Genomic DNA, 17,605 nt, shown 5'->3' with positions numbered 1-17,605 from the left:
CAGCTCCAGCTCAGCCTGGGCAGCCCACAAGCATTCTATAGCCCTCCACAGCCAACACAGGAGCAGAAATCAGCCCCAGACAAAGAGCCAGACTGAGGCAGACAGCCCCTAATGCAACAGCCACAACATCAGAGTCATTTATCACAAAGCAATTAGCAGCACAGCTCCGTGCTAAGCATCCTCTTGCCTGGCTGCTTGAGCTTTCTGCCTGTGCTGGCTCTCCAGGGCACTAGACAACTCGCATTAATGGCAGCCAGACCCCACGTGGTGACATGCTCTCTGCCCTGCTCAGAGGCTGCTGCAGCACCTACAGGACCTACAGGAGCCATGACCCAAATGCTTTGCACTGAACTAAACCCTGAGGTCAGCACCTTCAGCATGGCAGCACCTCCCTGGAGCTCACTTACAGGCATGGGGATCTTGGAGAGCTCTTTGCCAATGCAGTTCTTCATGATGCTCCAGAGGTTAAGGCTGTAGTTGGGTTTGTCAGGGATGCGGCTCCGTCTCCTTTTCTTCGGCAGGAGATCTTTGCAGGACTCATTGTAGCTGCTTTGATTTGAGCTTTCAAACACCTGCAAAAGCAAGAGGAGGAGCACGGGTCTAAGCAGCACTCACCCAGCACAGCCAGGGACCCAAGTGGAGTCCCAGAGCCATTTCATCTCACTGGACATCCCACCCGCTCTACCCAACTCACGCTGTCCTCCAGGTTCCAGTCCTCAGGGTGGCCCTCGCTGGCCCCGCTCAGGTTACTCCCTGAACGCCTGCAGGGACAAAGTGCCACCTGGTGAAGGTGGGAAGGGCACAGAGGAGCCAGGGCGATGCCACAGAGCCACCAGCAGGAAGTCTTTCCCCTGCTCTTCCCATGAGTTTCACCTAGTCCTAGAGCTGCAGCTCGTACCTGTGGTGCTTGGGGTCGGCGGTTACAGTGATAAAAGCTGGTGCATCCTCCATGGCATCAAAATACTCTGTCTCTTCATCTTCATCACTGGCCTCTCCCTTGGCAGACTGCACGCTCCCTGGTGGCACAAAGGGGTTGAGATGCTCAGCTGCTGCCCATCCCCTTCTGAACCCACTGAGACTCTCTGCCACCACTGTCCCCGAGCATTGCCCTCCTGCTCTGTCCCCTCCCATCTCCTGGAAGCCAGAAGCCTGAGCAATGTGCACCCCACAGACACCAAACGTAAGGGGGATTTTGAGATGTGAAACTGCTCCCTGGGCACAGCCACACCACAGGAACCAGCTTCAGTACTCTGCCATGCAACCTCTATTCCAGCAGCCTGGAGGCACAGCGCTGACCATCCCTAAAATACCCATTCCCACGCTGTAATGTTCCAAGTGGGCAATGTCCCCCCCTCCATGTGATAGTACTGCTCCAGGCGTGAACATCTGTGTGTCCTGCAGAGCTGTGTGCAGCACCAGGAGAGATGCCCCAGCTCCAACCCCATCCCAGCTGCACCCCACACTGCTGAGCCACCTGCAGGCAGGGCACAGCCACCTCCTTGTCCCTGTGTCCCTCTGAAGGAGCAAGGATGCCTGCTGCGAGGGGCTCGGGCCACTGCTGTGCCTGCCCTCTGGCAGCTCACTTCCCCCTTAAGCCCATACATCCTTTTAAAACACAGCTCTACGTGCAGCTTTCAGCCACCAGGCTGTAACGAATGCCTCCTGCAGGGAAGGAGATTTGGCACCACTATCCAAAGCCATTTGATTTTATTGTCCGATAAATGACTCTTGCAAGCAGCAAACGAGTCCCAGCTGGGACATGTGCCACACTGCAGCCATGAACTCAGCAGCATTTGGGGACCCTGCAAGCACCGTGGCCCGAGATGTGCCCTGCTGGCAGGGAGAAGGTTTGAAACAGCACAAGCAAGCCACGGTCTGAGGGTACAGCACTCTCCTGCCCCCATATCCCAACATCTTGTGGGATCCCAGCCTCCAAGCAAGGAGCAGCAGGACAATCTGGGACTCTCTGAAAGCAAACAGCGTGGGCACAGAGACTGCTGCCAGTGCCTCCTCCCCATCCCCATCCCTTGGGCTCACCCTTGGCAGTGCCGGTGCTGCCCGCGCTGCCCGGGGCCCCGCGGCAGGCTCGCTCCAAGCTGTTGTGCTGCTTTGCTAGCTGCTCGATGGTCTCCTCCAGCCGGATCCGCTGCTCCCGCTCATACTGCAGCGCCCGCTGCCATTTTCGGCTGTGAGTTTCTGCTAAGTCCAGGAAATCACGGCAAGCCTGCAGGGGACCAAGGGAGAAATCAGCTGGAGACATCGGCTGGGAGAAATGCGAGCCCACAGCTCTGCGGGAGCCCCGTATCCCTAACCCAGGATGAGCATCCTCGCGGCTGGGGAACACCGGCTGAGCTCGTACAGATGTGGAGAAGCCAGGCAGGACAGCAGGTGAAAGCCCCAGTCCTCCTGTCCCCACCACGCATCCTTCTCCAGGGAATGGGACCCAGCAGCCACACAGGGACGTGGACAGACGCACTCAGCACGAGAGCCCACGGGATGCTGCGTGCATCCCCGGTGTGCAATGGGACATTTCAGCACAGGACGTCCGCTCGGCGCAGGGATGCTGCCAGGAGCTGCGTGTCCTGTGTCTGACCCTTCCAAGCTCTATTTGTAGGTTATTTTTACACCACACTGGGGCAGTGAGCCTCCTCAGCTCGGCTGCTTCCCCAGTCAACAGCCCCAGGTTAAGCACAGGGGCAGGGCTGCTCCTCCTCTTCCTTCCCCTAAATCTCCACGGCTAAGTACACATTGAACTTCTCGCAATGAGAGGCAGGGAGATGGCACCTGAATGCTGAGTTATTTCCTGGCCGTACAACATCAGGGCTTCAGCTTCTGTAACGTGGATGGACTCTAAAAGGGTTTATCCGAGAGAAGCTCTGACTCATCAGGTTCTGTCAAACCTTTGGACAGGATTTGAGTCTCATCCAGGGGAAGAAGTTTTTTTGCTTGCCACCACCACAAACGACGCAGCGCAACGCTGCAGGCAAGCAGCACGAGCAGCAGCTTTCCTGTTTTTTGTTCCCACCTCTGACTTTGGGAAGCATTGTTATGACACTCACCTGAGCTGCAATGTTTCCCTACGCGGGTCCCCTTTTTCCCTTTGTGAGCCTTTCTCCCAGCACCCATTCAAACTAAGCCACGCCGAGCTGGCAGGCTCGCCTCTCCTATTACGCTGATGCATTGCAATAAGAGGATGGAAGCAGAAGAGTAAGTAATCAGATAGCAGCACGACCTTCCCCACCCGGCAAAGCTCATTACCTGCTCTGTAGGTCCCCGTCCTGACCCCAGATGCCTACTTAGTGCTGTTGGCTGGTACCAGCGTGGGCAGTGCCAGCTGCCCTGGCTCTGAGAGCTGCCTGGCAGCACCTCGCTGCAGCCATACACTGATTTTAAGGTGGGGATGGGAAATGACAGGAATGGGAGATGGGCCCTCCTGAGCACATCCCCAGTGGCTGCAGGAGAAATCCCAGGACCTATCCATGGCGTGGATGACCTAAAAAAAAGCACCTTGGCTCCTCCTGGCCCTTTCCCAGCAGTTGGGCTGTCCCCACTTTCTCTGATGACATGGGGCCATGCTGGTGCTGTGCCAGGGCAGCTCTCTGCATAGCACCAGACAGCAACAGTCCTGTGCTGATCTCTCCTCAGGACAAAGGAGCACCCACAGAGCACTGTGTTCTGATGGTCTCTGGGGCCGCAGCCCTCCCCAGTTGTCAGAAGCAATAATTAAAGCCCCACTCACTGCTGCTTTCCACCAAAGGACGTGGCATGGCTTCTTTGATGCAGTTAAAGCTGCAAAAACCCAAAGAGCTGCACCTTCCCCCTCCACGTGTCTCCTTCTTTCAGTCCCAAGTGCACACCATGGTGGCATGCTGTTGCCTGGCACGGGGACACAAAGGTCCGTGCTCTGGAACAGCATCATCCCTCAACAGCATCCATCCTGGGCTGGTGCTGCTGCGGAGCCACAGCTGCCGTGTGCTTTGCAAATGGCACTGGGAAAAAGTGCCTCAGTGAGCACAGAAGTTCTCAGAAGCAGAGCCACCAGGAAGCAGCACCACAGCCAGGAGGATCTGTCCTCACCCAACACGTGACCGGCACGGACAGGCCCAGCCCCGATGGTTCATCTCCCACAGGAGAAAAGCTGGGGCTGCAGCTCAGCCTGTCCTTCCTCGCAGAGCACCAAAGGTGTGAGATACCATCACAGCAGTGCCACACTGTCCCAAGGACCTGCCCCATTCACACCAGCAGTGCCCAAGACCCCATCCGTGCTCCAGCCATCCTAAAACAGCACGCAGAGCAGTGCTGTAGCTCCCCACTGTGGGACACATCCCATTCCCAGCCTACCTCCAAGGGACGGTGGCAGTGCTGCAGCATCCGTGTCACTGCCCAGGCATTGCTGCTTCCTGCACCGCTCGGTGGCTGTCACCTCATCCCCAGCAGTGACAGAGCTCTGTGGAGCTGTCACTGTGTGAGGATGTGGCCAGAGATGAAGGGGTGGCCCCTGTTACTGATGTCCCCTCAGGCCAATGGTGGTGTGGGTCACCACCCATTCATTTCACTCCAAAGGTGCAGACAACCACAGCCGTAGTGCCTTTGCAGGAGCAACTCAGTGAAATCCAGCTTAAGAAATCCTTATGGGGCGGCAGCTAAATTTAACCTGAGCTGGATTGCAAGCAAGACAGAGCTGTAAATCCACACGGTGCAGGGAGAATGGCTGTCCTGGAGACCATCCCTGGGGAGGTCAGCAAGTGAGAGGCCCCAGTGAACGTGGGAAGGGCTTGCAGGATGAAACCCAGCCAGAAGCCATCCCCCAGCAAGGCAGGGGCACCAGGGCAAAGCCATCCTACGGATAACAGAGCCAACCACATCATGCCTCATATGGTGGGATGTTGTCCTCCAGATCAGAGAGGACCTGTCCCCAGTGCCCAACCTCACAGCCCAGGAAGCAGAGCACTTCTTGGCATCACTACATCCCAGCCAGGGCTGGGAAATACAGAAGGAAATGGGAAGAGGGGTGGGGGGCAGGCAGAGAGGCTGCTGAGTCACCTCTGAGCAGCCCAGAGGTGTTCACTGGGCCCAGCCTTTCTGCCATGTCACCAGTGAGTACAGATGGCAGCGAGCCCTGCAGTATGGGCACAAGGTCCTGGGGTGCCCAGCTGTAGGCAGGTGGCAGAGGGCTGCACAGCTCTTCTCTCCAAGATGATGCACCACACTCTGACCAAGCGCTGCGCAGCGGGGCTGCAAATGCCATGAGAATGTGGTGACACAAGGTGGCTTTGTGGCACAGCAGCCCCAAGGCTCCAGCACATCTCAGCACAGGGAGACGCAGGGCATCACCGAGCCCCTCCTGGGATGGACGGACCCAGCAGCATTCACACTCATCACAGCACCAGACTGCACAGCTTGCAGCAGACTAATGAGAACGTCATTAACATCCCACGGGCTCCTGATGTGGCTGACAGCCATGACCTGATGTCACCCTCATCCTGACGAGGTGACGGTGTCACACACCTCGAGGGCAGCGAGCTGTCAGTATGAGCCATGCAGAGCACAGAGATGAAGTGAATCAGCACGGAAGCACCTGGGTGAACAACCACATCGGGCTGTGCCCCTCTCAAGAAGCCCCACTGAACAGAGCAAACCCCAGCACCAACCCTACAGCCTGACAAAAGATGCCAAGGGACTGTGCTTAAAGCAGCACAGGGTCCTGCAGGAACAGCCCCACAGGACTGCTCCATCACCCAGTGTGGGAGAAAGGAACTGCCAGATGCACCCCATCATCTCCTTGTTGAAGGTGCATTATGCAGCAAGGGCTTTTCTTTCATTCATCGTGGGAAAGAGCATCCTGCTGCTCTGCATGCACCTGGTGCTGCGTAGATAAGTGTTCCCTTCCTTCCTGGACTCATCAAAAGGCAGGGACACAGCTGTGCTGCTGCTTAGCAGAAAATATCCCAAGGGAAGGGCCATTTCTGATCCTCCTTTTAGCTCTGAACACATTAACACCACGTCAGTGCTTCAGTCACACAGAGCAACATAAAATGTAGCGGTCTGCACTCAGAGCAGCAAGATGCACGTGGAATTTGAACCAGGAGAGGGTTTGTTTTTTCTTTTCCTCCCCAACGGAAGCAGAAAGCAAAAAGGAAAACACAAGGAGTGCAGGATGGAGCTGGTCTCTGCCCCAAATCACCAGCTGGGCAGCAAGGAGATGCGATGTCGAGCACGGTGCCCACAGCCAGGGCACACAGAGCAGCAGCGCAGGGAAACATCCGGAGCTGCACAGATGGCTGAAATGGCAGCAAATCCCTGCAGAGCCCTCAGGGTGACCCAGGCTGCTCAGCAGCATCCCAAAAGAAGGGGGCACGGGCACGCCACTGCTCCCCGGCACAGGGCTGCGAGAAGGGAGCTGTGAAGAGCAGGGCTCAGCTCAGAGCACCACCAGCAAATAATGGTGCACGGGCACAGGGAAGCTCATTAATGCCTCAATGTGGCGACATGGATCAGAGCTGCTCCAGCCCACGTCTCAGTACACAGCATGGAGAACCCACTGCTCAGCCCAGGGGATCCCCACAGGGCAGCACACAGCAGGGCCCTGCCAGCACCCGGCCCCTATTGCTGTGCCCAAACCTTGTGCCTCGCTGCGGGGTCTTGGGGCTGTTAAAGCAAGGGCTGGCTGCAGGGAGTCTGCCCTACACTCACAGAAGCTTTACCTGGATGCCCCTTGATAGGGTGAAGCCCCCCACAGCGACCCCAGCCCCGCTCCCAGCAGCTGGTACTATGTAATCCAGCTCTTACAGGGGATTAGCATGGGGACAGTGGCAAATCCCCCAGTGTGGCCGTGTTAACAAGGCTCCTGTAATTCCTTGCAGCCCATCACCACGGGACTGTAGCACTCAGTGGGAGGAGGAGCTGGGCCCAGAGGTGATGCTGGGACTTACGGCAGCTCCTGCTCCTTTGGAGCCGCAGAGCAGCACTCTGATCCCTAGCACTGTCCCAGCTCTGCCAAGGGACCCAGGAGCAGAACTCCAGTTTCAGTCTTGCACTGCCTTTCATGCTGTTATAGTCAATGGCAGAGCCAGGCTGCTGAGCCAGCACGCTGCTACTCCAGCCCCTGCTTTTGGTGAAACACTGTAGGGAAAGCAACGGGGTCTGGGTGCTGGCTTCTAGCACACCCAGAAACTGAAATTATAACAGCAATTAAGGATGCTCCCACCTGGGAGCTGTTCTATCCAGCCACGGGGTCCCCACATGAGCAGCCCCCACGGTGCTCCCCCCATCAGCAGTGCATATCACCCCAGGACCCCTGGCCACAGCCTCCTTGCCTGCTGGGGATTAGTGCTGGGTTGGAGATTAAATCCCAAAGCTGTGGGCTTTCTGGGTCAGTGACACGGTTTCCTATGCACTGATCAGAGCACATGGTGCAGCACAGATAACTAACACAGGCCATGCAAGGATGGGCTCCGGAAGCAACATCAGTATGTGCAATGAATGCAGGGCTCCTCCAGCCCCATAGATGCACGGGGCTGAACTGGGAGTGCCATGCACGCTGGTAAGGGGCAGAGAGGAGGTGGGATCCATCCACCTGCTGTGTCTGCAGTGTGTTTGGGGGACCCCTAATCCAACACAGACACAGGCAGGGGTTAAGCTGTCCCTGCAGCCATTCACAACAGTGAGCGTGATGCCACCGGGAATACGTGCAGCACAGTCTGCTTTAATGGTGAGACCATTTTAGGAGCACAGATTAATCACAGCACTGCCCCACAGGGACACGGGATGCAAATTCGGGTAGGACTTGAGCAGCCCATTCCTAGCACTGGGGAACCACATCCTTCAGCATGCTGCAGAGATGGCTGCGTCCACCACTCTCCCAGCGGGCTGTGGGATGTGCTCAGACAATGTCTCCAGGCACCAGGAGGGACAACAGTGCTCTGGGCAACTCTGTTGACGTGGGTAAGAGAAACCTCCATGGGGAAGGCAATCTGACCTGACCCTCTTGTAGGGACAGTGGTGGTCCTTTGGGTCCCGGTGACCATGCAAACCTCATCCCCAAACACACCCTCATGAAATCTCAGCATCTCCAGCCCCACAGCACACCCTCACCCTGCTTGCAGAGCCTCCCTCTGCCTTCTGTCTTCCTCCTGGGGCCAAGCTGCTCCCATAGCTCAGGGCAGAACCCACCCCACAGCCACACGCAGCTGACCCTGCCGCTCCCTATGCTCACACCAACCTCAAAGAGAGAAACCACACACACACACAAGAAAAGGAAAAACAGAGAGAGACAGTTACGCTCCAAGCATGGCTCAGCCACCTCCGCTTCGTTGTAGCACAATCCAATCCCATGAAAACCCTATTCCCAGCAACGCCCACAGCACCCCAAGCTCTTCCTGCTGCCCCAGCAAGCTCCCTCACCGTGTCTGTGGGGCTGCTGCCTGCTGCCCAGCTCCAATACAGGAGCCTTCCACAGAGCCCACGCCGCTCTCGGTCTGCACCCTTATTATCCCCTTAATGAGTTTCTTCTTATTTTTACACACCTCCCACTCCTCCCCCGTGGCAGATCGCTTGGCTGCGTCTCCTCTCGGATGCTCCTCAAGTCCCAGTGCCGTCGGGCTCGGCTGTGCCACGTGGCTCTCCCGGTGCGTTATTACACAAGACTTCAAAATCAGGACAGGAGTGGTCGGCAGAGGGCTGGGAGCACATTTTGGGGCTGCCCTGCTGTTTATCCAATCCTTTTGTGTCTGCGCTTCTTGAAGAGCATCCCTCGTGCAGGGATAAGCAGGGTGAGGAAGAAGAGGAGGAAGATCCCACTGGCAGAAGGGGGGCTGCGGGGAGCCCCCAGTGGCACGCACAGCACGTTTGCAGCACAGAGGTCACCTTAACAGGCAGCTGCTGGATTTCCATATGTATTTCCTTATTTCTACTTGCCTGCATGGGGACATTTACATAATCCCATCGTACGCGGCTGGATGGAAACAGGACTGTGAAGCAGCACCACCTGTCATGGGTCCCAAACTGGGAAGGGACCCCACAGGGCTCTGGCCCATCAGAACCATACTGGGCGACGGCAGGACATACGTGAGACCGAGTGCTCCCCTCTGCTGCCAGGAAACAGCTGGGTGCCACGTCCAACATCTCCTTACAGGTTTTGATAGCTCTGCACTCATGCAGCCACCCCGAGAGAGGGCTTCAGCAGGTCACAGAGGGCATCACTCCATGCTAACAAGGGAAATCCAGGTGCAGACATCTCCTGGGGTCGCTACAGGACCCTCTCACCCCTCCCTGGGCAGCCCCAAAGCACACCAGCTGCCCAGGTAGCTTAGCCACAAGCTGAGGTAGAGAAATATGCTGCTCAAAAACCTCTGGTATCCAGAGCACCTCATACTCTGTTGTGGGCCCACCACTCGGAGTTCCTCCCATCTTTCCTCACTGTTTCATGCTCTCCAGATGGCCAAGCCATGACTCAAGACTTTATCAACACTGCTGCCTCCTCAGCACAGACACAGCGGGTATTGCCCTGCTCAACCCTTCCCTAAACTCCTCTCCCAGCTTCTGCTGATGCACAGCAAACCCAGGCACACCGTGCCAACCCAGCTCCCACAACTTCGCCAAACTCCACACAGCTGCAGGGGCATCCTGAAACACAAAGCACTGCCATGTGGAAGCCTCTCCCCAGCAAACACCCTCTGGGACCAGCATGCAGACGCTGGGAAGGGCACTCCTCCAAGCACACTAAGGTGGCACATGACCTCCGTTTTGCTCAGGGCTGGGACAGCTAAGCTCCCTTCACAATTCCCCAACCTTTGCCCTCATTGCATTATTCTACGAGCACTGGGTATCAATTAATTTTTATTTCCCCCCCCCCCCGCCTCTTTGAATATTTTATTTCATCCTGGGAAGAGCTGTTTCACGGGGGAAGGCAGCTCCACACCCCAGAAGGAGATGTACAAAAGCCCGTTGGGAAGCACAGAGCAGGGAGCAGTGAGGGGCTCCAGCAAAGCCCACTGAGGGGTTTAAACCTTTGTGCAAAATGAGGGTGGCTTCACCAACATCAGTGAAGGTGCAAGCAACCAGGGGATGGGGGTCTGAACCCACAGCAGGCTCTAAATTGCAGGGCTGGCCTGAAAGTCATCTCCAGGAGTGGTCCAAAAGCCCTCTGCACCCCAACCTCCTGATGCACCACGCCTCCCAACCAGATTTGGAGCAGCTCACCCAGCAAGCGTGCTGTGAGGACTCAGCAGACCCCCGTCCCAGCCACCCCAAGAGCTGTGACCATGCCCACCGCAGCTCTGAAGCGGGGCACGAGGAGGACACGGGGCCGTGTGAGAGGGGAAGGGCAGCAGAAGAAAAGGAAGAGGAGATGCCTCTCCCTCTGCCTCCTGTGCCAACGCGGCAGCACTTACGTTGATCATAGCATTGGAGGTGATGCGGAAGAGCGTGGCTCGCTCATTCACAGCCTTGATCTTCTCTCCGCTCTCGGCCGGCAGTTTCAGGTTCTCCAGCTCGCTAAGCGAGCGCTGCAGGGCCGCCCCGTGCTTGGCGATCAGGTCATTGCAAGTGCTCAGGTCCTCCAGCTTACTCGAGAGGGTTTTCAGCGTGCTGTGCAGCTCGCTCTTGTCTGACTGCGAGGCGGGCTCCTCGTCACCCGAGTCATCTGCAAAGGGAGGGATGGAGAAAGGAAAAAAAAAAAACAGTTTCCATGGTTACCCCCGGACTGTACCAGCGGGCAGGGGGACCTCCTGCCTCCTCCAGCACAGGCTGCAGGCTGGGATGTGCCAGGGCAGAGGGAAGGGGCATGGAGCTCAGCCCCCTGCTCACCCGTCTCACTGGCAGCCCCCTGCGTGGGGACACAGAGCACAGCACGAGTAACAATTTGGGACAACATCCAGAGGTGTCAGGAGGGCTCCTCCCACTGCCAATGTGGTGATGGGGTGACACAGGGCGAGCATTAGGGAAAGGTTCTGCACCAAGGGGTGGAGGGCATGGAACAGGCTCCCTGGGGCAGTGGGCACAGCCTCGAGCTGCCAGAGGTCAGGGAGATTTGGGACACTGTTCCCAGCCATAGGGGTTGGGCTTTGGGCACCCAGCCCCGCAATTGAACCTCGCCAGGGCTCTACCACATCCACACCATACCAAGGAAAGGATGTTCCTAGGAACAGCATCTACCCCAAACCTTCCCCACCTTGCAGGGCAGAAAACCACAGTCAGCATCTCAGCTACAACAGGAACCGTTACAGCCACAGCTCCAGAACGCCTGGGTGATGAAAAACAGAAATCCAACCCAAAACGGAGCAGCATAACGCTGTGCATTCCTGCAGACAGGAGAAGTAACCAGAGCCACCCTAAGGTTCTCATTCTGTTTCAAGTGCTCCCAGCACTGCTGCAGTATTGGTCACCCTGGGGCACACAAGGCACCCTGGCAACTCCTCTCTCTCCATTCAGTGACCCCAGGTGGTTGCAGTCAGCCTTCAATAGCCAAACAGTGCCCTATAAACCCACCGCAGGCACAAGCCAGCAGCCCCAGCTTGCTTTCCATCACGGACAATGTGCAGGCAGCTACCACCGTGTCACCAAAGCCACCACTCCCTCTGTGCGATTGCAGGGCAAGAATCAAATTTGGCATTCTTCTGTGTGTAGACACGAGCAATGCTTCTCAAAGACAATCTTCCCTCATTTACAGCTGCAAAAAATAGTGCTCTAGAAGCAGCGAGCAGCAGGAAGCATCCCTCTGCCTGCCCCAGGCAGCGTTTAACCCCACATCCTCCTCTCCTGTTTCTCAGAACTATATAAACACTCAGAAGGTGTTTTACTGTACTCACAGAGCAGCAAAAATTGGCTGTAATGAAATGAAATCCAAGCACAGAAAGAAGGAAACCCGAAGCTGTGGTTACAATCAAATCAGAGTGAGTTGAAGGAGAAACATCTGTGCAAAGCAACAGAAGCAGCTCCCAACCTTCCCAGCACTGGCTCCCAGGCCTCCACCATGACCACTGGGACACATCCACGCTATGGTGGGCAAAAAAGGGACTGAAAACTCCTCAGCCCTCACTTCTCCCCCTGTCTGTGGGACCGTGGCCCCAGGCAGCTGTACAGACCCTTCTGATTGTTTTATGTCCAGAGGTGGGTGTGGGATGGGGAAGGCTCTGAGCACAAGGTGTGTGAGGAGTGGCTGAGGGCCCTGTTTGTTCAGCTCAGAGCCTTTCACTCTCTATCTCCCACTTTGTTTTGACTTGCAAACAAACTTAAAGGAAATCTGTTTTGATTTTTATTTGTAGGGCACTGGTATGAACCAGTTGCTATAGGAACAGTGGGCCTCGCCGCAAGCCCGGAGGATTATTTTTGGAGCCGTGATGCTATTTAATCTATGTAAAATGGATCAGCAGCCAGCAGCCGTAAGCCTCCTCAGGCTGCTTCGCAGACCCTCAGCACACACCAGCCCTGGGAGCCCGGGGCAGCAGTTCACGAGGAGCTCAGCGAGCCGCACGCTCCCATGACAGCCTCATTTTCTGCCTCTTGAACTTCCCTCAGCTGTACCCTGCGTGCAGCTTTTCCCCCCATGCTGGAGGAGGTGGCATGCACGCAGCCCGCGAGGACATCGGTGACACCAGAGGTGGCAGGTGACCGGCTGGGGGCTGTGCCACAACAGCAACCCCACGTGCTGCTGCTCGGGTGCATGTTGGTACTTCTGTGGGTGCACGGAGCCAGGAGAGCAGTTCGGGATGGAGAAGGCTATAGGACTGATGAGTTTTTATCCTGAAATTCCCAAAATGCATCCCGAGCCCAGCAGCGCTGTCTCCAACGTAAGGTTAATGCCCTGACTGCTCCTGTGCCACATCCTACCTTCCTCTTGAGGTCCAGCTCTGCTCCAACACCCCCAACCCACCTTTGCCCCACAAACAGAAACCTTTCCATCCCAGCATCCTCACCTCCAGAAAGACCCCTTCTTTCTGCACTCCCTCTAACTTCTCTCCCTCCCAACCTCTCCTGCAGCCCTGACCCACTTTCCTCTCAAGGTGCCATTCAATAAACTCAATCTGGCTTTCTGCTGCTGGGCACAAGCCAAGGCAGGGACACAGGCATGGGATTGAGAAGGACCAGTTCCTGAGACAGGCAGCCTGCAGTGATCCCAGAGAGACACTCTACTGTAGCACAACAAAACCTGTCACCTGGGGACACGGACACCCAGAGCATCACCAGAACTGGAAGCTCTGTGCCACAACAGCTTCCCCATGGGAAGTCAGCACAGCCCACGCCATGCCTGAGAATGAGTTTGCTCATCTCTCTCTCCATAGCTGGGAAGCCCCCAGATCCCTCAAGTGCACCTGGAAAACTACCTGCTCCACAGTCAGAGGGTTGCAGAAGCAGCCAACTCAATGATTCCACTCTTGGTGTCTCTGCATCCAACTAACCTGAGCTCGATGCTCCCAGGACACCACCATCATCATGGATAACAAGGCTTCCTAGAGAGAAAGCAGAGCTTCATCTCAGCAGGCTTGGATCTAACAAATGTCAGCGTGCCTTTCCATATACGTGCCCTAGGGGCTCTGTATGGAAATGCAAGAAAAATCCCACGCTGATTTGGTTTGGAGCCTCTTCCAGGGAACATGGGGAAGGTCTGTGGGACAAGCAAAGCACCAAACCCAACCTCTGCCAGGGAGACCACGGGCAAAACATCCAGGAAAACCACTTCCAGCAGCTTCCAGTTGGTCCCTCTGCTGTTCTGCAGCCACCAACACAGCCCTGATTTAGGAAGCCGAGCCTGTGCCACCAGGACCAGCTGCAGCACGTGGACATGGGTCACCAACCATTCCTCAACCAGAGCAATTTCCACGATGGCTCCAAAAGCCTCATCTGCTTTTGTCGCTTTTAATAGCTATGAATATTAAATGGAAACGGGTATCTATATTTAATAGCTTCACTGGCTGCCAGGAGAGGGATGAATTCCTACAGCATCTGCACCAGCAGGCCCAGGAGGTATTTTTTGGTTGTAAAGAATTATGCTAGCAATTAATCATCAAAATAACGCAGCAAATAATCAGTCATAAATTGTTCCAAATTTGGGTGATCGCTTTGCAATTATCACCAACCTGGCAAGGGTATTTCTTCCACTGCTAATGCAAATGGAAAGCTGTTCAGGCCTCAAAATAGCAGATATTCACCAGCTGTGACATCTCCATTGCAGTCAGTGGGGGCAAGCCAAGGACCCAGCCCTAGGGGCAGAACCAGCACCCAGCTCGGGGCTGTGCAGCCTGAAGAGACCCAGAGCTCCCAGAATGTCCCAGCAGATCCACCTGAAATCCACCAGGATCGTGGTGAGAAGCCAAATGCTCAGGTTTTGCAGAAATTCAAAGCTAAGGATTTCACAGATGTGGCATAAGCTGACCCAGGGTTGGAGCACAGACCTCCAGCTTGGCCAACACAGCACCCTTACACCTCACCACGTTGAAATAAAGCAGGAAAGCATCTTCTTTGGTTCTGACTCCATATCTTGGCTACTGTAACTGTGGCTTCATAAAATCCAGTGTAACTGGCTGGAGCCAAACCTAAGCAAAGCGATGCTGTGATATGTTACACTGCTTTCTTGGTTTTTCAGGTCAGTGAGCACCACAGGGACACAGCTGAGAAACGTAAGAATGAGAGACCAAAGGGATAAAGAGCAGTTGTGATGGTTTTGCCTCTTACTCAGCTCACAGCTCACGAGGCAAACACACCCTGGTATGGGAATCTGAGGGAGCTGCGACTCCACAACAAAGGTAGCAGGATTGATCCTGACAAGACACCTCTTTTGAAAGAATGATGCTACAGAGGCCATTTCTTCCAAGCCAACAGCAGCTGATGAAATCAAGGAGGCCAGACAAGGCAACCAATATGTGCAGGTCTCTTTGGCACCCATCCCTTGCTGTGCTCCCCAAGACTGATGCTCCCAGAACTGCAAGGATCCACTTCCAAATGCAATGAGCAGTCACCCCCATGTTGCCCATCGTGTGGGTGCTGAGCACCACCCTGAATGGGAGTGGGCATCACAGCCCATTAAAGGACTTCTGCTTTGCTGAAAGAAAAGCACTGAGAAAGCATAAAATATTTTTATTATGATGACTGCAATCCAGCCATCTTATTGCTGCAGTCACAAGACGAGGTCAGCAGTCAATAACCCTCAGCACTGCGTCTGAATTGCAGTCACTCTCTCTTTCAGGTGTATATGGCATTTTCTGATGACCCCATCACCTAAACAACCGCAACCCACTGGTAAGGCAGGCAACAAAGACAGGCTGAAAGCACGGTGCAAGGCAGGGTTTAACCCCAGAGTATGAAGACAGTGGCAAGAGGGAGTCTGAAGGATGCAGCAAGTGCAGGATAGCACCCTACCCCAAGCGGAGATACCAACTGGGGTAGAGATGCCAACCAAGCCAAGGGTGGACAACCATCTGCTTGGCAGAGAAGGAGCTACCAGTCTGGTGTGAATTACAATGCAACTTTGAAAAGGGAGCTAAAAAAAGCAAAGAAATTTGGGGTTATATGAACAGAACAGTCCTCTCCGAGACACGTGATGTGCCTTCTGATCACAGCCCAAGAGCCTGGTTTGGGATACTGCAATCCTAAGGCAGATGTGTTCCATAAAAAGCCATCAATAGGAATGATAGCAGGGCTGGGGAACAAATCCTGCAGGGAGAGGTGAACGAAAGGACAGAGTTCACCAAAAACGAAACAACGTGGACCAGAGACGTGGTCTACTAATCATTTTTATGAAGTGGAAGGCAATGATCTGTTCTCCATACCCACAATGGGCAAGAGAAGAAGCCAAGAGCCAGCTCTGAATAAAAATGAAAACAAAATTCCAGTTGTGAAGGTATGATTATAGGGAAATAACCGTTCATTACCAGATAGTTGGCCACACACACTGCACATCACACCACCAGGAAAAAAGACATCAATGTTCTGATAGAAATAGGAACTTCATCATCCTACAGCTCCGAACAGCAACACGCAGTGGACTGACCTGGGCAGCAGGGCCAGCTCTGGGCCACACTGACACCTGCTTGTCCTTGGCAAGCACTGCTAACTGCGGGTGCCAGGGGCAGTGTGCTTCTATCCACACCTGCAAAGCTGCCCAGGCTGCTCCTGAGCCAAGATCTCCAGCCTGACATCGCATCCCATCCATCTCCCCCAGTAACTCAAAGTACAGCAGAAATCCCTTCTTACAATCATAGAATCGTAGCATGGCTTAGCTTGGAAGGGACCCTAAAGCCCACCCAGTGGTCCCCATCACCTGCTGTGGGCAGACTGCCACCCACCAGATCAGGCTGCCCAGAGCCTCATCCAGCCTGCAGGCTCCACGCCTGTCCCTTGCTGGTTGCCACCCAGTGAGGATCAAGGGTCAACCAAGGGCTTCCTTCCTGCAGATTCACCCAAGAAGACACAGTGGCAACAATGCGAAACGAATCCTCAACCCACTGCTGGCATGCAGCACAACCTCCACCATGGACATCGGAGGGTAACACTGAGATCATTCCTTCGGGGTATTCTTGAATCAGTGAGTGGAAAGAAGATCAACAAACCCCTAGCTGAGGCAGGCCTTAAAACAAAAGAAAAATCCAAAATCCAAACTTCACAGTGTGGTTATCAGCCGGAGACTCAGACTCTTTAGAAGGAGTAGATCCCCAATGCACACAGACTCCGTACACTTCCATTTTCCACTGGGCCCACGGAGCAGAAGGCACTGGGATAAGGAAGCCCCTGTGCTTCACTGCACCGTGTTTTCTCTATATATGGGTGAGCTCAGAACCCAACGTGCACAGCCCAAGGCTTCAGAGCTACCCCGAGCCTGCTGATGAATATTTAGCCACATAAACGCAAGTGTCGTAAATAATTAAACGTCATTTGCTCCTGGCTAACAGATGAACAAAGGACGTGGGGGAAAAAAAACCTACAAACTTTGTTACCTGTTGTATGGGCATTCACAACCAGATGGCACCGGGAGCAGGGAATGGGAGCCTCAATGCAAGAGGAGTGGGCAGAGAATGGCACTGGGCTGTGCACAACAAACAGCATCCTCAGGCTGCAACAAGCCACGACAAGTGGCACACACCAGTGACTTGAGCACACAGGGCTCACCTGCAGCCAGCTCCTGCCTCATCACTCCGTCCCTTGGCACAAAAGGACTTCCTTTAGGGACACGGATCAGTAGGAATGATGGGGATGGATCGACAGCTGGACTAGCACCCAGCTATGGAAAACCACTTCAGGTCTTGGATATCTCCTAAGTGCACCAAGCATCCATTTTTAACGATGCTTAAATACCTCCCAGACTCAGGTCACACTCTGGTTTCAGCAGCACTGGGTGTGGGAAGTGACAGCTGGGCTGGGCTCTGCTCCCTGCCCCAGCAGCGAAGCTGGGGACACGATGGTGGCACAGCCAGGCTCAGAGCTGCTGTCCTCTTCTGGGTAATGCCACGCTTGGTGCAACCAAGGATGAACTTGGCTTGGAATTTTTTTTTTCCTTCTTTAAAGCAATGAAGTCTTTCTCTGGAAGCCTCCTGTCAGCAGGGAAGACACAGCCTGCCACAGGCTCGTAGGAGGAGGCTGGGGAAGCACAGAGGACACTCTGATGCTGTCAGCT

General features: G+C 55.0%; 1 protein-coding gene across 1 annotated transcript in view; it reads right to left on the bottom strand.

Moving 5' to 3' along the window:
• Nucleotides 1–17,605, bottom strand: part of OSBP2 (oxysterol binding protein 2) — a 57,690-nt gene that overhangs the window by 6,698 nt on the left and 33,387 nt on the right. Inside the window, exons 3-7 of the mRNA XM_065738809.1 lie at nt 10,392–10,642; nt 2,038–2,224; nt 899–1,016; nt 695–761; nt 408–572 (exon numbers count right to left, since the gene is read on the bottom strand). Of these exons, the coding sequence (XP_065594881.1) occupies nt 408–572; nt 695–761; nt 899–1,016; nt 2,038–2,224; nt 10,392–10,642 (788 nt within the window). The remainder of the gene's footprint in view (nt 1–407; nt 573–694; nt 762–898; nt 1,017–2,037; nt 2,225–10,391; nt 10,643–17,605) is intronic.

Source organism: Cyrtonyx montezumae, unplaced genomic scaffold (assembly GCF_038088225.1).
Source record: "Cyrtonyx montezumae isolate F1298 unplaced genomic scaffold, pur_monq_1.0 scaffold_23, whole genome shotgun sequence".
In the NCBI taxonomy this organism is placed as follows: domain Eukaryota; kingdom Metazoa; phylum Chordata; class Aves; order Galliformes; family Odontophoridae; genus Cyrtonyx; species Cyrtonyx montezumae.
The sequence above is the reverse complement of the archived record's forward strand: the minus strand, read 5'-3'. Positions and strand labels throughout refer to the sequence as shown.